The following is a 26,281-nucleotide window of genomic DNA, read 5'->3' as shown; positions in this document are numbered from 1 at the left end:
CCTTGAGGGGTGTAGATTCCAAAATAGGGTCACTTTTGGGGGGTTTCCACTGTTTTGGTCCCTCCGGGGCGTTGCAAACCCGACATGGCACTGAAAACCATTCCAGCAAAATCTGCGCTCCAAAATCCAAAAGGCCCTCGTTCCCTCCTGAGCCCTGCTGTGGGTCCAAACATCAGTTTACGACCACATCTGGGGTATTGCCGTAATCGGGAGAAATTGCTTTACAAATGTTGGGCGGCTTTTTCTCCTTTATCCCTTGTAAAAATGAAAAAATTCTATGTTTCCACAGAAAAATAGGTGATTTTCATCTTCACAGACTAATTCCCCTAAATTCTGCAAAAAAACTGTGGGGTCTAAATGCTAACTATACCCCTAGAAAAATGCCTTGAGGGGTGTAGTTTTCAAAATGGGGTAACTTTATGGGGCTTTCGACTGTTTAGGTACCACAAGACCTCCTCAAACCAGACATGGTGCCAAAAATATATTCCTAAAAAAAGGAGGCCCCAAAATGCTCTAGGTGCTCCTTTGCTTCTGAGGCCGGTGCTTCAGTCCATTAGGACACTAGGGCCACATGTTGGATATTTCTAAAATCTGCGGAATCTGGGCAATAAATATTGAGTTGCGTTTCTCTGGTAAAACCTTCTGTGTTACATATTTTTTTTTATTACAAATGAATTTTGGCAAAAAAAATGAAATTTGTAAATTTCACCTCTACTTTGCCTTAATTCCTGTGAAACGCCTAAAGGGTTAAAATACTTTATGAATGTGGTTTTGAATACCTTGAGGGGTGCAGTTTTCAAAATGGTGTGATTTATGGGGACTTTCTAATATATAAGGCCCTCAAAGCCACTTCAGAACTGAACTGGTCCGTGAAAAAATGGCCTATTGAAATTTTATTGAAAATATGAGAAATTGCTGCTAAAGTTCTAAGCCTCGTAACGTCCTAGAAAAATAAAAGTACGTGAAAAAAAATGATGCAAACATAAAGTAGACATATGGGGGATGTTAACTAGTAACTATTTTGTGTGGTATTACTATCTGTTTTACATGCAAATACATTTAAATTTAGAAAAATGCAAGTTTTTCACAAATAAATATTGAATTTATCGACCAAATTTTTTCACTAACCTAAAGTACAATATGTCACGAGAAAACAATCTCAGAATCGCTTGGATAGGTAAAAGCGTTCCGGAGTTATTACCACATAAAGTGACACATGTCAGATTTGAAAAAATCATCTGTGTCCACAAGGCCAAAACAGGCTGTGTCCTAAAGGGGTTAATAGACAACTGGGCGTGTTTTTACTTTTTACCAACTGGGCGTTGTACAGAGGAGTGTATGACGCTGACCAATCAGCATCATACACTTCTCATTGTTCCAGCCCAGCTTCTTTCACTGCACAATCACACTGTTAGGGTATGTTCACACGGCCTATTTACGGACGTAAATCGGGCGTTTTTGCCCCGAATTACGCACGAAAATAGCGCCTCAATAGCACTGACAAACATCTGCCCATTGAAAGCAATGGGCAGATGTTTGTCTGTTCACACGAGGCGTATATTTACGCGCCGCTGTCAAATGACGGCGCGTAAATAGACGCCCGCGTAGAAGAAGTGACCTGTCACTTCTTTGGCCGTAATTGGAGCCGCTATTCATTGACTCCAATGAATAGCAGCGCTAATTACGGCCGTAATTGACGCGGCGTTCAAGCGCCTGCACATGCCGGTACGGCTGAAATTACGGGGATGTTTTCAGGCTGAAACATCCCCGTAATTTCAGCCGTTACGGACCCCCGCCGTGTGAACATACCCTAACAATGGGCTGGAACAATGAGGAGTGTATAATGCTGATTGGTCAGCTGATTTGTCATACACTCCTCTGTACAACGCCCAGTTGGTAAAATGTAAAAACACGCCCAGTTGTCTATTAAGAAACTAGCATAAATCTAAAACATTTTATTTAAGGTAATGTTAATTTGTCCAATTACTTTTGAGCCCCTGAAATGAGGAGGCTATGTAGAAAAATGGTTGCAATTCCTAAACATTTCACAGGATATTTTTGTTCAACCCCTTGAATTAAACCTGAAAGTCTACACTTCAATTGCATCTCAGTCGTTTCATTTCAAATCCAATGTGGTGGCATGCAGAGCCCAAATCATGAAGATTGTGTCACTGTCCAAATAATTCTGGACCTAACTGTAAGTATTGAATTTAGTGTGCATTCACAGCATGCGGTCACACAGCGTTTTTTGCTGCAATTTTTGCAAAATAGCAAAAAAGTGTGATAAGTTAGATAATTGTCACTGTGTTCTTGGAGTAGCTTTGTCACAACTTTTCCAAATCTTCCTTTTTTTGGAGGTAAAGCCTGTCACTGTTTCATTGGAGTCCCAGAGCCCTAAAATACGCTTTGCATAATTATGTATTTCAATAACGTATTTATCCTTCCTGGACTTGAAACAAGCAGTTCATGCATGCAATCCCACCAATCTGTCTAAACTAAAGCTGTTCTGCGAAGAAATTATACATTTGAAAGACTGATATCAACATTTTGGATGCTAATGTGACAGTTTATTTCACATGGGTAATATCAACTTTGAAAAACCTTGCTCTCATTGAAAAAAACCAAAAGGAAGTGAGACCCATCTGTAGACAGCACTGTTTTGGGGTTCTTGCTCTTCATTAGTACAGAGCAGGATAATGGTTAAGTGAAAGAGATACCTTACATACATTTGAGGGAGGTGGGGTACTTGCTCTAATTGAAGAGACCCAGCGGGTATATGGAGACCTTTTTTTTAAAGGCTAATCACTACCCTGCTCTGTACTGATCAGGGACAAGAACCCCAAAACAGTGCTGTCTACAGATGGTGTCTTGGAGCAGTCTCTGGTTTGGCTGATATGATCCATTTGCATACCTTAAATAAATGTAGCAATTATTAAAAAATTGTGTTATGTGTCTACTGTCCTTTCTTTTTTGTCATGTCAATTTTTGTTTAGTGATTAGATCTGATCAGTGTAACAAACATGAGCAAACAGGACTAATCTGGACAGAAAGATAATCACATATAACAGTACAGTATGTATGCAACATTCATTGGCCCTTACCAGATACGCAATAAATGACAGGACTTAACCATCATAGGTAATTACCTATATTTTCTTTTTCTTTGTGAAGGTGGTATTTCATATGTGTGATTAACTTGTTTCTCACAGATGGGTTTGTGTCGTCACAGGAAACCTTCTGTGCCATCAGCTGAAGGGCTAGATGTCCTGTCTTAGGCTCACCTTCTTTGATGCCCAATCTACTATATTTATAAATAATAATAATATGTTCAGTGAGCAGCAGTACAACAATATTATCCATAAATCATCTAGAATTTAACAAAATATTTGAATAAATATGGCTGCGGCCACACTAAAGTGGTTCCTCTCGGCTAATAGGTGCTCTTTCTTAAACGGATCTGCATGGTGACAGTGCTGTGGCCCAAATAGGAAAAAAAAACTTTCTGCCTTATCTGTAGTGTGTTGTACCCAAATGCTGATAAATGATCGCTTGTCTTATTTTACTATGATACTGGGTTAAACCAGAAAAGGTCCGCAGAGCAAGTACAGGGAATGTAAACCTTCCGGGCAGCCCTCTGGGTAATTAGTGTAACTCTTCTGCGGCTGATAATACCATTTTCTTAAGGAATTATTATTTATGCAATTTCGTACTATTTTTAAGGAACAGGAAAAATAAGAACGCTTTATATAACAAAATAAATGGAATACAATGATTAAGGCTTTGATAATATTTCAATACCAGAAATGTAATAATCAGTGATCAGTCTTTCTTAGGGGACATTTCTCCACATGAATAAACCTAAAGGAACAATGTGACACCTATTCTAATGCAGAATGTAGTATACAGCACAGGGGAAAAAAATGCAATTTCTACTCTATCTGGTATAGACTTACATGATTATCTAGGCTATGTTCACACTAGCATCATGGTTTCCATTTATAAGAGAAACCGCTGCGCTGTGATAGAACCGTCGTACAACAGATCCAAACAATCACCAACTGATGGACCCCATTAAATTTGGGTCCGCCGTAGCATGATGTGCTATTCTTCCCGTCAAAAGTGATGGAAACCCCAATAAAGGGCTCTGAATGCATACATTATATGAACAGAACCTACATTTTACTCAAACTGCAGTTCCATAAAGTGGTTATTCGGTGAAATAAAATTGATTGATTGATTGATTGATTGATCCTGAGAATAGGTCATCAATTTTATTTCACCGGACATCCCCTCTACTATGGATTAGCCAAAAAAGGGCTATGACATTAAAGAGACACTTCAGTGAATTTTTTATTGTGCCCCCGATTGAAAAGTACACGCAGTAAAAGGTAGGGCAGGTCATCCTCTTACCGGGTGCTTTGTTGCCGAAGTATCCCGGCTGTAATTGTGTCACGTCACCGCACTGCGACCGGCTGATTCCTACAGCGTCAGCTGTGTGGACCGGAAATCACTTTCACTATGTATTCCTATGAGACGCTCAATGTGAGTCTCATAGGTATACATAGTGAAAGAGACTTCTGGTCGACACAGCAGACGCCGTAGGAATCAGCTGGTCACAGTGCGGTCACGTGACATAATTGCGGCCGGGATATTTCTGCAACAAAGCGCCCAGTAAGGGAATGGCCTGCCCAACCTTTTACCTGGTGTACTTTACAAATGGGGGCCACAATAATAAAAAAAAAATCACTAGAGTGTCTCTTTAAAGGCTTTTTTTTCTACTGCAGCACATTATGGCATATTGCTAGCAGTAGGGGTATTACTACTGAGACCCCCTACGACAACTAGAATGAAAAAGCTGCATTCTTCGCCAATTTTTTTCTGCCCATTGCTGCACCCGACCATTCATTGTGCAGAGAATAGCAACACAGCAATACTACCACTGGAAGGGGCTCCTGTGCTTTACTAGCTATTATTATGCTATGAGTCTGTAAAGTCCAGTGATTGTTAATGTAACAGTTGTTTTAACATCAATAGAACGTCTATGAGCCTATCTTCAGCCTAGAGCCGATCACCACCGAAGGTGCAGAGCGCTTGGCTTAGCGATTCTGCCCCTTCATATCAAGGGCCACTCATCATCATAAAATCTTGTCTGTAAGGTTAGAAGATGACCACACAGTAAAGTAATGGTGATCTTTTACCACTATAACAAAACATATTGTCCCAAATGCCAATGTGCAAGCACAGATATTTTACCTGGTCGAAATGGCTTCCATAGAAGTTTTCAGCCGCTGGAAATACTCATCCTCTTTTTCCATATTGTGATCTTCAGAAAGACGAAGTCCAACATAGACACTGGGATTCGCCTCGTTGGAAGTGTCAAGTGTTACTCTCAATAGTTTAAGATTCAGTGACTTAATTAAATGTATGTTTCCTTCCGGAATTTCTTAAAAACAAACATAGAAAAAAGACTTCACAGATGTGCTACAAATGTTATAATAAATTATATGTAATCTTGACTCTAGAACACTCACTAATATATTCAGACATGCGTTTTCCTACAATCAACAATTATATAGATCACAGGGGGCCTCACTGGTCACTAGTACAGGGGTCTCAAGTCCCCTAGTCCTCCTCCCCAGCAGCAATGAGGAGGAGTTTATATAGAGGGACTGTTGATCATGCACGCTGCTCTTTCAGACTAACTTTATGGGACTTACGGAATCAGCCGAATGCTCCATCAATTGAAATGACATTCATCATCTATCCTCTCCGACTCCCTCATAAATGTACATGCTCAGATTATTGTGTTCCAGGACAACTAGCTACTGTGATTGGTCAGCTTAAAGCTAGCTGCAACAAGTACGCATGACAGATCATAATATCTAAAGTTCTAATAAACCTCTAAAGTTGTGAAGAATGAGGCAGCCATCAACTTTACCTCTGCTGCCCCTACTGCAGGTTTATAAAATATATAAGGCATACATTTCATTTGTGGGTTTATTTATTCTGCAATGAATTAATTCCAGCTAAAAATGAAAGCATATGCCGTCTTTTTCTTGTAAGCTCATGCTGTCGTTCACTTTTTATATAAAACACTTTGACATATTCGCTATGATGGGGTTACAATCCTTCCAAAAGTCTCCTTCAGTATGTAATAATTTTACTCACCACATAACTTCACTGGTACAATAAAGGCTTGCACCAAAATAACCAGGACTTGCCAATTTACAGCCATTATCTGTGAGAGAAAAAACAATATTGTATCAACAGATATAATGATTTTAAAAAGAAATCTATTACATATACCCAAGTTGCTCATAACATTTCTGGGTGCCTTATAATAATAGTTATCCCCCTTTACAAGTTCATATCATCCATCCAATATGTGTGTGTGGTGAGATTGGAGGTTTTTCATTGTTGTCACAGATCCTGTAGGATAAGAAACAATCTGGCTAGAGATTATACTCTGGTGCATGGCTGAGGTGGGAGGAGTCTGGTGGTGACTAGTGGGAGGCGTCCCAGGTGGTGATGAGGGGGGAGGAGTCTAAAGGTGGTGATGAGGGGGAGGAATCTCAGGTGGAGACGAGGGGGAGGAGGAGAGTTGACAGATTGTGCTGTAATGGAGTCAAGGGGAGTGTGGACAGAGCAGCAGTGTGTGACACAGTAAGGTTCTGTTCGTACTGCTTTTGCAGGGTACGTCAGAGGTATACATCAGGAGGACTCTCGACGTATGCTTATGATTGAAGGTAGTGATGTAACCCACTGTATATTCATACAGTGGGATTTGTCACCCTAATTCCCATGCAGAGCGCAAACCTGATGTAACGGCAGGGGGTAGGGAGACGGACAAGTGAGCCCTAATCTACCCGCCACTCTGTCCCTGCCTACTTGCAACGACCCGCCCTAGGCGACGGGGTACAACTGGGCGGCGGTCCCTGCGCTCAGTAAGTGCACGACAAACATACAAGGAACACAAGCAAGGAAAAGGGGCCGTTGCCCACGGCAACACCGTGAGCAACCAGAGTGGTGAACGAGCCGAGTCAAGCCAGGAGTGTGCGAGGTACAAAACGAAAAGCAGAAGAGTAGTCGGTAAGCCAGGGTCGGTATGGAGCAGGATCAAAAATAGCAGGAGCTGTAGCTGGGCCAGGAACCACAAGGAAGGAAACAAAAGCACTTCTTAAGGACCTCAAAAGCCTGGACAGCCTCAGGAGGCCAGTGGAGGAGATCAGCACCTTTGCGAGTGAGGTCCGTAAGGGGCTTAGCGATGACCGAGAAGTTAGCAATAAATCTCCTGTAATAATTAGCAAACCCCAAAAAACACTGTAACGCCTTCAGGGAGGCAGGTTGGACCCATTCCGCCACAGCCTGAACCTTGGCTGGGTCCATGCGGAATTCATGAGGAGTGAGGATTTGACCCAAAAATGGAATCTCCTGTACCCCAAACACACATTTTTCGGTTTTGGCAAACAGTTTATTTTCCCGAAGGACCTGGAGCACATTCCTGACATGCTCCACGTGGGAGGACCAGTCCTTGGAAAACACCAGTATGTCATCAAGGTACACTACCAGAAAAATCCCCAGGTAATTTCTCAAAATCTCATTTATGAAATTCTGGAAGACCGCAGGGGCATTACACAACCCAAAGGGCATGACGAGGTATTCGAAATGGCCTTCGGGCGTGTTAAACGCAGTCTTCCACTCATCCCCCTCTTTGATGCGAATAAGGTTATACGCCCCCCGTAGATCCAATTTAGAAAACCCTCACTCCTCATGAATTCCGCATGAACCTTGGCTGGGTCAATGCGGAATTCATGAGGAGTGAGGATTTGACCCAAAAATGGAATCTCCTGTACCCCAAACACACATTTTTCGGTTTTGGCAAACAGTTTATTTTCCCGAAGGACCTGGAGCACATTCCTGACATGCTCCACGTGGGAGGACCAGTCCTTGGAAAACACCAGTATGTCATCAAGGTACATAATAACAAGCCCATACCTAGTCTACCCCTGGTCCCTGACACCACTATGGATCCCCGTGAGACCCTGGCTCAGCAAATGCAGGGTCTCTCCCTACAGGTCCAGGCCCTGGCTCAGAGGGTCAACCAGCCTGATGCTACCCTGGTAGTTCCCCGCACCGCACCTCTTGAACCCCACCTCAAGTTGCCCGACCGGTTCTCAGGGGACCGGAGGACTTTTCTCTCCTTTCGGGAGAGTTGTAGGCTTTACTTTCGTTTAAAGCCTCATTCCTCAGGTTCTGAGAGCCAGCGGGTGGGTATAATTATGTCCCGGCTCCAGGAAGGGCCCCAAGAGTGGGCCTTCTCCTTGGCTCCTGACGCCCCTGAACTTTCCTCCGTTGATTGTTTCTTTTCTGCTCTCGGACTTATTTATGACGAGACTGACAGGACTGCCTTTGCCGAGAGTCAGCTGGTGACCTTAAGTCAGGGTAAGAGACCTGTTGAGGAGTATTGCTCTGACTTTCGGAAGTGGTGCGTAGCTTCTCGGTGGAATGACCCTGCCTTAAGGTGCTGACTGATTAGTTCTGTGAGTTAACACCGCAGTGCCTGGCAGATCCTTTACACCTGAAGAGGTTAGTGATGTCAGGAACGTTGCAAAACCGGAGTCCCCATCCAGAGAATCAGAAAGCGTTCTGGTCGGGTATTCCAGACACCACCTGCACGGCGGCTCTATATTTCCTGCACGGCGGCTCTATATTTCCTGCAACCGCAATAACCGTTGAAGGCCTACCTCAGGGAAGCTCAAGTGATGTTGCTTCCTCAGGCAGAGATAACATTTGGGGACTCTGGCTGTAAAGGTCTTGCGGTAACGGTCTTGTGGCCACCAGGCAGGCAGGGTAGCCTCTGCTGCACTGGTAAAGCTCCAGCAACAACCGTCCACATACTTGATAAGGGCAGGGGGGATTCCAGTGTGAATATGTTATTAGCATGAGCAGCTTCAGAAGTCTGCGTGACAAAGACTGAATGAACTACACGAGCTGCCATTTGGAGCTTGAAGTTGACCAGGACTGCGACCCACTCCCAGCATCCAGGAGAGCCCACTCTCTCTCTCTCTCTCTCTCTCTCTCAATAAATTGTGACAGATCAGCATCCTGGTATCAGAATCTGTCCTAGCCCAGTGTCAGAGGTGGTGTTATCAGTGAATGCGGTGCTGCCTATCCTTTACTGGTTATTGTATGTGAGATTGAACAACCCAAGTTGAAAGTAATAAATATCATAAAGAGAAACCAGTTGGGGAGTAGTTTTTTTCTATTTTACATCTTTTTGTCTGAAAATGGTTATTGGCACGAGTTTTTCTATCAACTTGCAACATCTACCCTAACCTGAGGTTTATAATCTCAATGTGATCTGAGTTGTCGTACTTTTCCAAAACCATCTGGATACTACAATTGGTATTCAGGTTATGCATTTACACATATGCTAATAACAGAATATGGTGGTATATTAAATCATGTTTTAACCATATCTAATCCTAACCATGATGGCCCTATGATAGGTGATATGAGGGCCTATTCAGATGAGTGAGGTTCAGATCCGGGTGCTGTCCGAGGGTATAACTGACAGCACACTGACCCATTAAAGTCAATAAGCTCATTCACATGTCAGATTTTCAGCATGGACCATCGGTCCAGGCAGGGAAAATCACAGCATGTGCTAGTTTCACCCGATTCTTGCATTGGACTCGACCATTTAAGTCAATGGGTCAGTGAAAAAAAATCGGACCCACACAGACGCTATCCGATTACGGCCTGTTTTTCCCTGATGGATTGCTAAGAGATGACGTGAAAAACTGATGATCACAGATGATACACGGACATTAAAATCGGACACAATACTGATTAAACTTTGATGTAAAATCGTCAGTTTTTCCCTGAAGAAACACTGGTGAGCTTTACAACGCTTGTCTGAATACAACCTTAGGCCTCGTTTACACGAGCATGATATACGCGCGTGCGACGCGCGTGCTTATCATGCGTGTCCTACGCACCTATATTAGTCTATGGGAGCATGCAGACAGTCCGTGAGTTTTGCTCAGCGTGAGTCCGCTGAAAAAAACTCACGACATGTCCTATATTTGTGCATTGTTCGCGCATCACGCACCCATTGAAGTCAATGGGTGCGTGAAAACCACGCATGCCGCACGGAAGCACTTCCGTGCGAACTGCGTGATTCGCGCAACAGCTGTCAAGCACCTCGTGCTTTTCTGTTTACAAACATCCAAACGAAGTGTCATAATGATGGCGGCTGCGCGAAAATCACGCAGCCGTGCATCACAGGCTGATGACACACGGAGCTGTTATGTGCCTTTTGCGCACGCAAAACGCAGCATTTTTTGCATGCGCAAAACGCACACGCTCATGTAAATCAGGCCTTACTCTCATCCCTAGAGCTGAGTTCCCCAATCTTTTCAGGGTCAAGGCACCCCTGGAAAAAAATTTCCTCAGGGCACCCCTACCAAAAATTGTTTACAAAAAACAGCTAAAAACAAGCATTACACTTTTAGGGTAAGTCCACACTGCGTTTTTTGTAAGGCAGGAAAAAATCTGCCTCAAAATTCCTAGAGGAGTGTCGCGGCACCCATGGAGGGTTCTCATGACACCCCAGTGCTGCGGCACCCCGGTTGGGAACCACTGCCCTTGAGTGATATTTTATTCCAGAATTTTAAATTTTATTTTATTGTGTTTACGTGTTATATTTTAGATATCATACATACATGTGCAGTTGAGCAATCTTTGTCATATTTGTATAACTTTTTTATGAACATTAAGGCCTCATGCACACGAACGTAAAAACGCCCGTAATTACAAGCCGTAATTACGGCCCGTAATTACGGGCCCATAGACTTCTATTGGCCACGGGTACCTTCCCGTATGCTTATGGGAAGGTGCCCGAGCCGTTGAAAAATATAGAACATTGTACTATTTCAGGCCGTAATAACGGCACGGACAGGCCCATAGAAGTCTATGGGTCTCCCGTAATTACGGGTGGCTACGTGTGTGCACCCGTAATTACGGGAGCATTGCTAGGCGACGTCAGTGTATAGTCACTGTCCAGGGTGCTGAAAGAGTTAACTCATCGGCAGTAACTCTCAGCACCCGGGACAGTTACTACCGCTGGAGTTAATAGTATTAAAAGTTAACTTACCCAGAACTCTTCTTCTTCCTCCAGTCCTCCCATGTGACCGCTGCAGCCAATCACAGGCCAATCACTGGCTGCAGCGGTCACATGGACTGCCGCGTCATCCAGGGAGGTTGGCCTGGATGTCAAGAGAGGGACGCGTCACCAAGACAACGGCCGGGTAAGTATGAATTTCTTTTACTTTTACCGCGGAAAGGGCTGTCCCTTCTCTCTATCCTGCACTGATAGAGAGAAGGGCTGCTTATTAGCGCAGTGCAATTTTGCAGCGAAAACGTGCCCGTAAATACAGGTGGAATACTGGTGACACCGGACCCGTATTTACGGGCACGGGTCTGTAAATACTGGTGCAATACGGGTCGAATACGTGTGACCAAGGACCCGTATTTACGCCAGTATTTACGCCAGTATTTACGGGAGGACAAAAATACGTTCGTATGCATGAGGCCTTTAACCCCTTCCCGCCGGATCACGTATATTAACGTCAATAAAAACGGTGTCATGGAGATGAAGCTGGCTCAGGAGCTGAGCCAGCGACATCACCGCCGGGTGACAGCTGTATGTTACAGCTGGCACCCTGAGGTATCGGCCAGGACCGGAGCCAGCATCCGATCCGGCCGATTAACCCCTCACATGCTGCGTTCAATAGAGATCGCAGCATGTGAGGAGTTTATAGCCACCGGCACCCCAGCAACGTGATCGCTGGGTTGCCGGTGGCTGAAAAGGCGATCGGAGGGCTAATGCTTACCTCCCGATCAGCCTGTAACGGAATCCTCCTATGCCCCATCGTCGGCGGGGCCCAGGAGGCTTCCGGTACCATCGGCAAGATGGCGCCGCCTCAGCTTCCGGCTCAGAAGCTGAGCCGGCGTCATCAGCAGTGGGTGTCCGCTATATGTTACAGCGGACACCCCGATCTATCGCCAGGAACCGGAGCTAGCTCCGATTCCTGCCATTAACCCCTTCGATGCAGCGATCCATTGTGATCGCTGCATCCTAGAGGTTTGTAGAAAATCGGCAGCCTTGCCATGCGATGGCAAGGCTGGCGACTGTTTCTATGGCAACAAGAGCCCTAACAATGGACTCCTGTCTGCCATTACGTGAGCAGATTAGGCCCCGCCCAGAGGCGGAGCCTGATCGGCTTGCTGTCAGTGAACAACTGACAGTTCCAATACATTGCACTACATAGGTAGTGCAATGTATTAGAACATCAAACAAACAGTTGGACATTCAAGTCCCCTAGTGGGACTAAAGAAAAGTGTAAAAAAAAGTGTAAAAAAAGTAAAAATAAAAGTTGTAAAACATACAATAAAAGTTTCAAATAATAATACAAAACACAATCGCCCTTTTTCACTTATCAAGTCATTTATTATAGAAAAAAATAATAAAGCCATACATATTTGGTATCGCTGCGACCGTAACCACCTTAACTATAAAAATATTATGTTATTTATCCAGCGCAGTGAACGCCGTAAAAAAAAACCCTCAAAAACACTGACATAATTACTGTTTTTTTGGTCACGGTCTTCCAAAAATTGAAATAAAAAGTGATCAAAAAGTCGCATGTATCCAAAAATGGTACCGATAAAATCTATAACTCGTCTCGCAAAAAACAAGCCGTCACACCGCTCCATCGACGAAAAAATTTAAAAGTTATGGCTCTCACAACTTGGCGACAGAAAAAATACATTCTCTTTCCAAAAGTAATTTTATTGTGCAAAAAGTTATAAAAAAGTTCTATAAATTTGGTATCGCCGGAATCGTACTGACCCGCAGAATGAAGGTAACATGTAGTTTATAACGCATGTTGAACGCTGTATAAAAAATAAACAACTAAAAAAACTATGGCAGAATTTCTGTTTTTTTTGTCACCTTGCCTCCCAAAAAAAGGATAACAAGTGATCAAAAAGTTGATTGTACCCCAATATGTACCAATAAAAGCTACAGCTCGTACCGTAAAAAAACAGCCCTCATACCACTACGTCTATGAAAAAATAAAATAAGTTAAGGCTCCAATAATTCAGGAAAGAAAATTATCCAGTTGTGAAGGCCCGAGGGGAACGTTTCTTCTGTTTCAAAAGGCGATGTATCAAGGCACTAAAATTAGGGAACCAGGAAGGGGAGGGCCCAAACATATCTGCTGGAAGCGACGGTGCCCGTATTATACCAGGACAGCGCTTTCCCGGCAAAATTCCCCAAACTGCAAAGGTGTGGAGTGTGGACCAAAAGGGGGATAAGGAAGGACGCCAGTTATCAGTGCGACACCGGCCTGTGCAGACAGGATCGATCACAGCGTAACACACATCTATGGATCATTTTATTATTTTTTTTACCTTATTATACCACCTGACTATGCCCCTGATGTACTCTGCCCAGCTCAGATATGCCCCACATTATAAACGGAAACAACAGTGATACTCCAAACAAAACTATTACCAAGCAAATTCCACGCTCCAAAACCCAAATGGCGCTCCCACCCATCTGAGCCCTACAGTGTGCCCAAACAGCAGTTTACTTCCACATATATGGCATCACCATACCCGGGAGAACCCTTTTAACAATTTTTGGGTGTGTGTCCCCAGTGGCACAAGCTGGGCACGACATATTTGACACTGAATTGGCATATCTAGGGAAAAATTTTAATTTGTACCTTCCGCAGCGCAATCACTTATGGAAAAGACACGTGGGGTGAAAATGCTCACTACACCCCTTAATAAATGCCTTGAGGGGTGCAGTTTCCAAAATGGGGTCACTTCTCAGGGGTTTCTTTTATTATTTCACATCAAAGCCTCTGCAATTGTGAACCAATACTTTATATGTCGCCAAATTAGGCCTCAATTTTACATGGTACTCTTTCACTCCTGAGCCCTGTCGAATGTCCAGGCAAAAGATTAGGGCCACATGTAGGGTGATTCTAAAACAGGGAAACACCGCATAATAATTGAGAGCTGTCTTGTTATGGTGGCACAAGCTGGGCACCACATATTGGCGTATCTAAGGAAAAATTCCCATTTTCATTCTCCCACATCGTGTGCACACGAATTTCTGCAAAACACCTGTGGGGTTAACATGCTCACTACACCCCTAGGTGAATACCTTGAGGGTGTTGTTTCCAAAATGGGGTCACTTCTGGGGGGGATCCACTGTTTTGGTCCCACAGGGACTTTGCAAATGCGACATAGCGCCCAGAAACCAAATGCAGCAAAACCTGTACAACAAAAGCAAATGGCGCTCCGTCCCTTCCGAGCCCTTCCGTGTGCCCAAACAGCATTTTATGACCACGTGTGGGGTATTGCCGTACTCCAGAGAAGTTGCTTTACAAACATTGGGGTTCTTTTTTTCCTTTATTTGTTGAGAAAATTAAAAATTTGGAGCTAAAGCTACGTCTTATTGAAGAAAAAGGATTTTTTTTATTTTCACTGCCCAATTCTAATAAAATCTATGAAACACCTGTGGGGGCAAAATGCTCACTGCACCCCTAGATGGATTCCTCAAGGGGTGTAGTTTTCTCAATGGAGTCACTTTTTTGGCGTTTTCACTGTTTTGTCCCCTCAGGGGCTTTGCAAATGTGACATGGCCTGCGCAAACCATTCCTGCTAAATTTGAGCTCCAAAAGCCAAATAGCGCTCTTTCCCTTCTAAGCTCCGCTGTGTGTCCAAACATCCGTTTATAACCACATGTGGGGTATTGTTTTACTCGGGAGAAATTTCTTTACAAATGTTGTGGTGCTTTTTCTCCTTTAGTCCTCGTGGAAATTAGAAAAAATTAGCTAAACCTACATTATCTTTGAAAGAATGACGATTTTTATTTTCACGGCCTACTTCCAATAATTTCTGCAAAAAACCTGCGGGGTCAAAATGCTCACTATACCCCTAGATAATTTCCTCAAGGGGTGTAGTTTCCCAAATGGGGTCACTTTTGGGGGATTTCCACTGTTTTGGCACGAAAGAGCCCTTGAAACCTGACATGGTGCCTAAAATATTTTCTAATAAAAAGGAGGCCCAAAATCCACTATGTGCTCCTTTGCTTCTGAGGCCGGTGCTTCAGTCCATTACCGCACTAGGGCCACATGTGGGATATTTCTAAAAACTGCAGAATCTGGGCAATAAATATTGAGTTGCGTTTCTCTGGTAAAACCTTCTGTGTTACAAAAAAAATAGATTAAAAATGAATTTCTGCAAAAAAAAATGAAATTTGAACATTTCACCTCTACGTTGCTTTAACTCCTGTGAAACGTTTAAAGGGTTAAGAAACTTTCTAAATGCTGTTTTGAATACTTTGAGGGGTGAAGATTTTAAAATGGGGTGACTTTTTGGCGGTTTCTAATATATAAGGCCCTAAAAGCCGCTTCACAACTGAACTGGCCCCTGTAAAAATAGCCTTCTGAAATTTTCTTGAAAATGTGAGAAATTGCTGCTAAAGTTCTAAGCCTTGTGACGTCATAGAAAAATAAAAGGACGTTCAAAAAACGATGCCAATCTAAAGTAGACATATGGGGGATGTTAATTAGCAACAATTTTGTGTGGTATAATGGCCTGTCTTACAAGCAGATACATTTACATTTAGAAAAATGCTAATTTTTGTAATTTTTCAAAAAATTTTGGTGTTTTTCACTGGTAAATATTGAATTTATCGAGCAAATTTTTCCACTATCATAAAGTCCAATGTGTCACGAGAAAACATTCTCAGAATCGCTTTGATAGGTAAAAGCGTTCCGGAGTTATTACCACATAAAGTGAAACATGTCAGATTTGAAAAAATGGGTCTGGTCCTGAAGGCCAAAATGAGCTCGGTCCTGAAGGGGTTAAGGCCAGGATCACAAACACATTTTTTACCTTGTTTTTGTGGCAGTTTTTGGCTCAATTTTTTCAGCCAAAGACTATAAGACGCACCTGACAATAAAGCAAACAAGAATGGACAAGGGGGCAACACTTCCAAAAATATAACAGCCTTTAATCACCCATGCAACGTTTCAGTCCACCAGGACCTTTCTCAAGAATAGTGAACACATCAGAACACAAGTATTTAAGGACTCACAGAGTCAATTGACAATAAAACAGTGATCAAGTAAAAAACACTATATATGTATACAAAATATTGCAAATAGTTCAATCTAAAATCACAGACATTAATAAAAGTGAAAATTTGCATATACATACAGTATAATAAGGGACTAGTACAGACAATAAGCAGTCCAAATGTCAATAATGGATTAATCATTGATAACTCACCCAGGTGTGGATACTAAAAGAATTACATAATCTCATCTGTAGAAAACGGATGGACATGGTCCTCATGTAATTTCGGCATCCCTGTATCCAAACTACGCATGTCTCACATGTGAATAGAGGGACATGTCTAATTAATCAGTATATCCTGAAATCCCGCGAGATTGCGCTCTGTGCTTCTGTAATGACGGGGGTAGGGAAACAGACAAGTGAGCCCTAATCTACCCGCCACTCAGTCCCTGCCTACTTGCAACGACCCGCCCGAGGCGACGGGGTACAACTGGGCGACGGTCCCTACGCTCAGTAAGTGCACGACAGACAAACAGACAAGGGTACACAAAGCTAAGGGAAATGGGGCAGTTGCCCACGGCAACACCGTGAGCAACAAGAGTGGGGAACGAGCCGAGTCAAACCAGGAGTGTACGAGGTACCAAACGCTGAGCAGGAGAGTAGTGAACAAGCCGAGTCAAACCAGGAGTGTACGAGGTACCAAACGCAGAGCAGGAGAGTAGTCAGTAAGCCAGGGTCAGTATGAAGCAGGGTCAAATAGTTCAGAAGCTGCAGCAGGGCCAGGAAACCACACAAGAAGAATCACAAGCAAGGAGGAACAGGAAAGGCAGGTATAAATAGACAGATGGCGGGAGCTAGCTCCGTCTGGCCAGGCTGTGATAGGCTCTCCCACTCCTAAGCCTGCCATCCTGAGTGGTGGAAGATGGAGTCAGTCTCAGAGACATAGAACCAGGTGCAGACTGATTACCCATGGGCGTATACACAGAAGTTGTGCCTGGCAGATCCTTTACAGTACCCCCCCCCCCTTTTATGAGGGGCCACCGGACCCTTTCTAGGTGAACCTGGTTTATTGGGGAAACTAAGGTGGAACTTCCTGACCAATACCCCAGCGTGAACATCCCGGGCGGGTACCCAAGTCCTCTCCTCAGGCCCGTATCCTCTCCAATGGACCAGGTACTGGAGGGAGCCTTGGACCATCTTGCTGTCTACAATCTTGGCCACCTCGAATTCCACCCCCTCAGGGGTGAGAACGGGGACAGGAGGTTTCCTCGAGGGAGCCAAGGACGGGGAGCAGCGTTTAAGGAGGGAGGCATGAAACACGTTGTGTATTCGAAAAGATGGGGGCAACTCCAGTCGGAAGGAGACAGGATTGAGGACTTCAATGACCTTATACGGCCCTATAAACCGGGGAGCAAAGTTCTTGGACGGGACCTTAAGGCGCAAGTTCTTAGACGATAACCACACCAGATCCCCGACCATAAACAAGGGGTTAGCAGAACGTCTTCTATCAGCCTGAGTTTTTTGTATGCTCTGGGACGCCTCTAGCTTCTTCTGAACCTGGGCCCAGACTGTGCACAGTTCCCGATGAACGACCTCTACCTCGGGATTGTTGGAACTACCAGGTGAAACGGAGGAGAACCGTGGATTAAACCCAAAATTACAGAAAAAGGGGGAGACCCCTGACGAGTTACTGACCCGGTTATTAAGGGAAAATTCGGCGAGGGGAATGAATGAGACCCAATCATATTGACAGTCAGAGATAAAACACCTTAAATATTGTTCTAGAGACTGATTAGTCCTCTCGGTTTGGCCATTAGTTTCAGGATGGAAGGCAGAGGAGAAGGACAGATCAATCTCCAACTTTTTACAGAAGGCTCTCCAAAACAATGAAACAAATTGTACCCCTCTGTCCGAAACAATATTGACAGGGACCCCATGGAGACGCAGGATGTGTTTGACAAACAAGGTAGCTAACGTCTTAGCATTGGGTAGTTTCTTGAGGGGCACAAAGTGGCACATCTTACTGAAGCGGTCTACTACAACCCACACCACCGACTTGCCTTGAGATGGAGGCAAATCGGTGATAAAATTCATGGAGATATGGGTCCAAGGTCTCTGGGGAATGGGCAAAGAACGTAGTAAGCCCGCTGGTCGGGACCTGGGAGTCTTGGACCTAGCACAAACCTCACAAGCGGCGACGTAGGCCTTAACGTCTTTAGGCAACCCAGGCCACCAATAGTTTCTGGCAATGAGGTGCTTGGTACCCAAGATGCCTGGATGACCAGATAGTGCGGAGTCATGATTTTCCCTAAGTACCCTTAGCCGGAATTGCAGGGGAACAAACAGCTTGTTCTCAGGAAGGTTCCCGGGAGCTGAACCATGATCAGCCGCAATTTCAGAGACTAAATCAGAATCAATAGAAGAAATGATTATACCTGGAGGCAAAATACAAGCAAGATCTTCCTCCGAAGGGGGGCTGGCCATGAAGCTATGCGACAGTGCATCAGCCTTAATATTTTTAGACCCAGCCCTATAGGTAACCAAAAAGTTGAATCTGGTAAAAAATAGCGCCCATCGAGCTTGTCTCGGGTTTAGCCTCCGGGCAGATTCTAGGAAAACCAGATTCTTGTGGTCGGTAAGGACCGTTACCTGGTGCCTAGCCCCTCCAGGAAGTGGCGCCACTCTTCAAATGCCCATTTAATGGCTAAGAGTCAACCTCCACGATAAATGGCTCCATTTGGTTGGGCTGAACCAGCACCGGGGCCGAGATAAAGCACTTCTTAATGACCTCAAAAGCCTGGACAGCCTCAGGAGGCCAGTGGAGGAGATCAGCACCTTTGCGAGTGAGGTCCGTAAGAGGCTTAGCGATGACCGAGAAGTTAGCAATAAATCTCCTGTAATAATTATCGAACCCCAAGAAACACTGTAACGCCTTCAGGGAGGCAGGTTGGACCCATTCCGCCACAGCCTGGACCTTGGCGGGGCCATGCGGAATTCATGAGGAGTGAGGATTTTACCCAAAAATGGTATCTCCTGCACCCCAAACACACATTTTTCGGTCTTCGCAGACAGTTTGTTTTCCCGAAGGACCTGGAGCACCTTCCTGATATCCTCAATGTGGGAGGACCAGTCCTTGGAAAACACAAGTATGTCATCAAGGTATACTACAAGAAATACCCCCAGGTAATCTCTTAAAATCTAATTTATGAAATTCTGGAAGACCGCGGGAGCATTACACAACCCAAAGGGCATGACGAGGTATTCGAAATGACCTTCGGGCGTGTTAAACGCAGTCTTCCACTCATCCCCCTCTTTGATGCGGATAAGGTTATACGCCCCCCGTAGATCAAACTTAGAGAACCATTGGGCCCCCTGAACCTGATTAAAGAGATCAGGAATCAAAGGAAGGGGATACTGGTTCCTTACAGTGACCTTATTCAAGTTACGGTAGTCAATGCATGGCCTAAGACCACCATCCTTCTTCCCTACGAAGAAGAAGCCAGCACCTACCGGAGAAGTAGAGGGGCGAATGTAACCCTTGGCCAGGCATTCCTGGATATACTCTCTCATGGCTTCACGTTCGGGACAAGAGAGATTAAATATCCTACCCTTAGGGAGCTTAGCTCCTGGTACCAAATCGATAGCGCAATCGTATTCTCTATGAGGAGGTAACACTTCGGAGGCCTCCTTAGAGAAAACATCAGCGAAGTCCTGAACAAACTCAGGTAGCGTGTTCACCTCCTCAGGGGGAGAAATAGAATTAACAGAAAAACATGACGTCAAACATTCATTACTCCATTTGGTAAGCTCCCCAGTATTCCAGTCAAACGTGGGATTATGCAACTGCAACCAGGGAAGGCCTAAAACCAAATCGGACGATAATCCCTGCATCAACAGTACAGAGCACTGCTCCAAATGCATGGAGCCAACAAGGAGTTCAAAAACAGGGGTATGCTGTGTAAAATAACCATTAGCAAGAGGAGTGGAGTCGATACCCACTACCGGGACAGGTTTAGGCAAATCAATCAAAGGCATAGCTAGAGACATAGCAAATTCCACAGACATGATATTAGCAGAAGACCCTAATCCACGAAGGCACTGCCGGTAGCAGACCTACCACCAAAAGAGACCTGAAAGGGAAGCAAGATTTTATTATGTTTCATATTTACAGGAAATACCTGTGCGCCCAAGTGACCTCCTCGATGATCACTTAGGCGCAGAAGTTTTCCGGCTGCTTATTCTTACGCCTAGGACAGGTGTTCACTTGATGCTTGTCATCCCCACAATAGAAACAGAGACCATTCTTCCTGCGGAACTCTCTACGTTGTCGGGGGGGACACGGAGGCCCCGAGTTGCATAGGTACCTCCGAATCTTCCGTGGAAGAGCGAAGCAACGGGACCTCGGGAGGCATCATGGGGGAGTCAGAGGGGAAAACACAAAAACGCTCAAGTTGTCGTTCCCTGAGACGTCGGTCAAGTCGTACCGCTAAAGCCATAACCTGGTCTAGGGAGTCAGACCCAACCTAAACTGGCACCTTAAGGCAGGGTCATTCCACCGAGAAGCTACGCACCACTTCCTAAAGTCAGAACAATACTCCTCAACAGGTCTCTTACCCTGACGTAAGGTCACCAGCTGACTCTCGGCAAAGGCAGTCCTGTCAGTCTCGTCATAAATGAGTCCGAGAGCAGAAAATAAAAGATCAACGGAGGAAAGTTCAGGGGCGTCAGGAGCCAAGGAGAAGGCCCATTCCTGGGGCCCTTCCTGGAGCCGGGACATAATTATACCCACCCGCTGGCTCTCAGAAACTGAGGAGTGAGGCTTTAAGCGAAAGTAGAGCCTACAACTCTTCCGAAAGGAGAGAAAAGTCCTCCGGTCCCCTGAGAACCGGTCAGGCAACTTGAGGTGGGGTTCAAGAGGTGAGGTGAGGGGCACTACCATGGTAGCGTCAGGCTGGTTGACCCTCTGAGCCAGGGCCTGGACCTGTAGGGAGAGACCCTGCATTTGCTGAGCCAGGGTCTCAAGGGGGTCCATAGTAGTGTGAGGGACCAGGGTAGCCTAGGTATATGGGCTTGTGATTATGTAATGACGGGGGTAGGGAAACAGACAAATGAGCCCTAATCTACCCGCCACTCAGTCCCTGCCTGCTTGCAACGACCCGCCCTAGGCGACGGGGTACAACTGGGCGACGGTCCCTACGCTCAGTAAGTGCACGACAGACAAACAGACAAGGGTACACAAAGCTAAGGGAAATGGGGCAGTTGCCCACGGCAACACCGTGAGCAACAAGAGTGGTGAACGAGTCGAGTCAAACCAGGAGTGTACGAGGTACCAAACGCTGAGCAGGAGAGTAGTGAACAAGCCGAGTCAAACCAGGAGTGTACGAGGTACCAAACGCAGAGCAGGAGAGTAGTCAGTAAGCCAGGGTCAGTATGAAGCAGGGTCAAATAGTTCAGAAGCTGCAGCAGGGCCAGGAAATCACACGAGAAGAATCACAAGCAAGGAGGAACAGGAAAGGCAGGTATAAATAGACAGAGGGCGGGAGCTAGCTCCGTCTGGCCAGGCTGTGATAGGCTCTCCCACTCCTAAGCCTGCCATCCTGAGTGGTGGAAGATGGAGTCAGTCTCACAGACATAGAAGCAGGTGCAGACTGATTACCTATGGGCGTATACACAGAAATTGTGTCTGGCAGATCCTTTACAGTTTCCCTCGTATGCGCAGTCAGTCACTAACTATCGCGGCAGCCATCTTGGAAGATGGCAAGGGGATAAACAAAGTGTAGACAGCTCGTTGTCCCTGATTGGCTGCTGAGCAACAATCAAGGAGACACACTAGAGGGTCAGTATTACACTATAAAACCACAAGAGGAGGGGTATCCAAAGAGGGGAAGAACAATAGGAACATTGACAAATCCCACCTCTGACATCCAGATAGATACAACAGTCGTAATATGGAGATATAATCATTTACCTATGTATCAATGCACTAATATAATATTGTCCATTAATAACAATAGAATAGTGTAAATAAACTTCTCTCCAAAATACTGTCCCACTTCCTGGAAGCAAACACATTAAATTGTAGGCAATATAATGAATATGCTCTGTATGGACGGATATATCAGGGCACCAGAAGACAGAGGAGATAGTCCAATCCGCAAAGTGTATCTGCAAATGACAATGAGAAAAATTGTATATATTAAAAATTTATATTTTGCTATAATGAAATCCTCTTCATAAATGTGTTCAGATTTCACATACAGAGGGGGATATCGTACAATGACCAAACAAGATACCTCAGAAAAGACAAATAGCAACCCAAATAGTAATATTATCACTTCATAGCTGCACCCACCATAAAATCAATATTTAAACCCTGTGGGGATAGGGAGTTCAACTTGAAGATCCATTCAACCTCCCTACGTTTGAGTCTCAAGACTCGATCCCCACCCCTCCGATGTATAGGTATGTGGTCAATGATCCAGAATTTTTGATCACTGGCCACATGCCCCGCTGAGACAAAGTGTGATGAGACCCGAAGGTCAAGTCTTTTTGTTCTAATGGTAGATTTATGTTTATGTAAGCGGACACGACACCCTTGAGTTGTTTCTCCTACATAAATTAATTAGCAGGGACACTGTAGTACTTATATGACGTGGGATGATGCACAAGTCAAAAAGTGTTTGATGTAAAACGCCTTACCGCTGATCGGGTGTAAAGATGGATTGCCTTTAACCATATTGTTACAATTTGTACAGTTTAAACAAGGAAAACGCCCCAATTTTTTTGGGGCCAAGGTTAACTGGCGGTTAGTGCATAAAGATCCCACGTCAGCATGCACAAGTTGGTCCCTCAAATTTTTTTGGTGTCTAAAGGCCATCATCGGGGGACGACTAAATTCAGGAACCGTGTCTGAAAGATTCCCCAGAATACCCCACTCATGGCGTATAATGTTGGAGACTCTAGTGCTGATGTCCAAATATGTAGAGACAAAAGGCAATCTACCAGAGGACTCTCGTTTACGAGGTGTCAATAGCTGTTCTCTTGTAACCATCTCCACCTTATCCCTCTGTTTCTGTAGGAGGGACAATGGGTATCTATGCTGGGCGAGCTTGTCGCTCATTTCATCAAGGCGTGGTTTAAGATGTTGGGGTTCTGCTACTATCCGTTTAACTCTTAGCGTTTGGCTGTAGGGCAGTGATTCCACCATCTGCCGAGGGTATTGACTATACACTATTGTGATCTGTGTCCTTTTGGTATAGATCAGTAAATAGCCTATCACCCACCCTGTAAATAAGGGTATCCAAAAAATGCAAACTTCTGGTCGAAGATTCCATCGTGAATTTAATGTCCTCATCAATGGAATTGAGGAACACAAAGAAATCTTCAAGCTGTACCATCGCGCCAGTCCAGATGACAAACACATTGTCTATGTATTTCCACCACCTCAGTACATGACGATAGTCAACACCCTCGGCGGATGGTGGAATCACTGCCCTACAGCCAAATGCTAAGGGTTAAACGGATAGTAGCAGAACCCCAACATCTTACACCACGCCTTGATGAAATGAGCGACAAGCTCGCCCAGCGTAGGTAACCATTGTCCCTCCTACAGAAACAGAGGGATAAGGTGGAGATGGTTACAAGAGAACAGCTATTGACATCTCATAAACGAGAGTCCTCTGGTAGATTGGCTTTTGTCTCTACATATTCGGACATCAGCAGTAGAGTCTCCAACATTATACGCCATGAGTGGGGTATTCTGGGGAATCTTTCAGACACGGTTCCTGAATTTAGTCGTCCCCCAATGATGGCCTTTAGACGCCCAAAAAATTTGAGGGACCAACTTGTGCATGCCGACGTGGCATCTTTATGCACTAACCGCCAGTTAACATTGCCCCCCAAAAAATGTGGTGTTTTCCTTGTTTAAACTGTACAAATTGTAACAATATGGTTAAAGGCAATCCATCTTTACACCCGATCAGCGGTAAGGCGTTTTACATCAAACACTTTTTGACTTGTGCATCATCCCACATCATATAAGTACTACAGTGTCCCTGCAAATTAATTCATGTAGGAGAAACAACTCAAGTGTGTCGTGTCCGCTTACATAAACATAAATCTACCATTAGAACAAAAAGACTTGACCTTCCGGTCTCATCACACTTTGTCTCAGCGGGGCATGTGGCCAGTGATCTAAAATTCTGGATCATTGACCACATACCTATACATCGGAGGGGTGAGGATCGAGTCTTGAGACTCAAACGTAGGGAGGTTGAATGGATCTTCAAGTTGAACTCCCTATCCGCACAGGGTTTAAATATTGATTTTAAGGTGGGTGCCGCTATGAAGTGATAATATTACTATTTGGGTTTCTATTTGTCTTTTATGAAGTATCTTGTTTGGTCATTGTACGCTATCTCCCTCTGTATGTGAAATCTGAACAAATTTATGATTTCATTATAGCAAAATATAAATTTTTAATATATACAATTTTTCTCATTGTCATTTGCAGATACACTTTGCAGATTGGACTATCTCCTCTGTCTTCTGGTGCCCTGATATATCCGTCCATACAGACCATATTCATTATATTGCCTACAATTTAATGTGTTTGCTTCCCGTGCTTAGGGGATATTTACTCCCGGGTCCGGCAATACACGCAAAGTATTGATTAGGGATTCTGTACCCCGCTGTTAGTGGGACCCTAGTGTCCCTCTTCTCGGCCCTCATTCATTTATTTTCCCGCCTTTCCCTCCCCTTTCTGTCTCCCCTCTGTGGCTCCATATGTCTAACATTATGGTTGTTTCCCTGAATGCACAGGGCCTGAACGTTCCAGAGAAGAGATCCTTCATCCTCCGTCTCCTATGGAAAAAGAAAGCGCATGTGGCGTTCCTCCAGGAAACTCACTTCCGGGCGGACAGCGTTCCGCGGTTGACGGACTCTCGCTATACGAAGGGGTATCACAGTACCTCACCGGACTCCAAGACCAAGGGGGTCTCTATCCTGATCTCCCGCTCTGTACCCTGGGAACACGTGGAGACTCGTACAGATGGAGCGGGACGGTACATCTTTGTGAAGGGTAGGTTGGCTAACACACTGTTCACACTGGCTGCATGCTATCTCCCTAACACTGGTCAGGTCGCCTTCTTTGAAGGGGTCCTGACGGAGTTGGATGGTTTTTCGGAAGGCATCCTCATACTAGGGGGGGACTTGAACCTCACATTGGACCCGACTATAGATTCCTCACGGGGACAGTCGTCGCTACCCAGATCGGCACATCGCCGGGTGCGGCGGCTGTTACATGATCACCAACTGATAGACACGTGGAGGCTTATGCACCCGACGACTAAAGACTACACCTTCTTTTCGGCCCCCCACAACACATACACCAGACTAGACTACTTCTTTCTGCGACACTCCCATCTCTCCACTCTCTCCTCAGTCGCTATAGACAACGTAACCTTCTCGGATCACGCCCTCATTACACTCTCTCTCTGTCTCCCTGCAGCGCACCCTCGTTCCTGGCAGTGGCAGTTAAATGACTCGCTTCTGCAGGACCCGACGGTAATCACAGAAATACACAGGGATTTACGGGAGTACTTTGCTACGAATGCAACTCCAGATGTAAGTCCGCTTAGCGTCTGGGAGGCCCATAAGTGCGTGATCCGAGGTTCATTTATTCGGATCGGATCTAAACTCAAAAGGGAACGGTTGGCTCACTTGGGCGACCTGTTATCCCGTATACATCTCCTCGAGCAGACCCACAAGGCCTCCCTGGACTGGGTGGTGGGGGCGGAGCTGGGGCAGTTGCGTGTTCAGGTCCGGTCTCTTTGTCTTGCCAAGGCTAGGGTCTCCCTAGTAAAGTGTAGGCGACACTTCTATGAATTCAGTAACAAACCAGGCAGGACTCTGGCACGGGCACTGCGGAAAACCAGGTCACGAACCTATGTCCCCCAAGTGCAGACACCCGGAGCCGGGAGTGTATATCGCCCTCAGGACATCTCGGAAGCCTTCCGGGCGTACTACCACTCACTTTACAATCTCCCGCGGACCTCCCCTTCCGCAGAGGGGGGAACTAGACGGGAGCAAATGGAGGCATACCTCCTCTCCTCGGGGA

General features: G+C 45.1%; 1 protein-coding gene across 2 annotated transcripts in view; it reads right to left on the bottom strand.

The window, feature by feature from the left end:
- The window catches only part of TCN2 (transcobalamin 2), a 54,022-nt gene that overhangs the window by 16,527 nt on the left and 11,214 nt on the right, over positions 1-26,281 (bottom strand). The window contains exons 2-4 of one of the 2 annotated variants that reach the window (XM_075835566.1): positions 6,169-6,238; positions 5,254-5,443; positions 3,147-3,301 (exon numbers count right to left, since the gene is read on the bottom strand). In XM_075835566.1, coding sequence (XP_075691681.1) covers positions 3,147-3,301; positions 5,254-5,443; positions 6,169-6,235 — 412 coding nt within the window. In that variant the 5' untranslated portion in view covers positions 6,236-6,238. The remainder of the gene's footprint in view (positions 1-3,146; positions 3,302-5,253; positions 5,444-6,168; positions 6,239-26,281) is intronic. The other variant, XM_075835577.1, reaches the window with a different exon arrangement.

Source organism: Rhinoderma darwinii, chromosome 1 (genome assembly GCF_050947455.1).
Source record: "Rhinoderma darwinii isolate aRhiDar2 chromosome 1, aRhiDar2.hap1, whole genome shotgun sequence".
In the NCBI taxonomy this organism is placed as follows: domain Eukaryota; kingdom Metazoa; phylum Chordata; class Amphibia; order Anura; family Rhinodermatidae; genus Rhinoderma; species Rhinoderma darwinii.
This window is presented reverse-complemented; position numbering and strand designations above follow the sequence as displayed.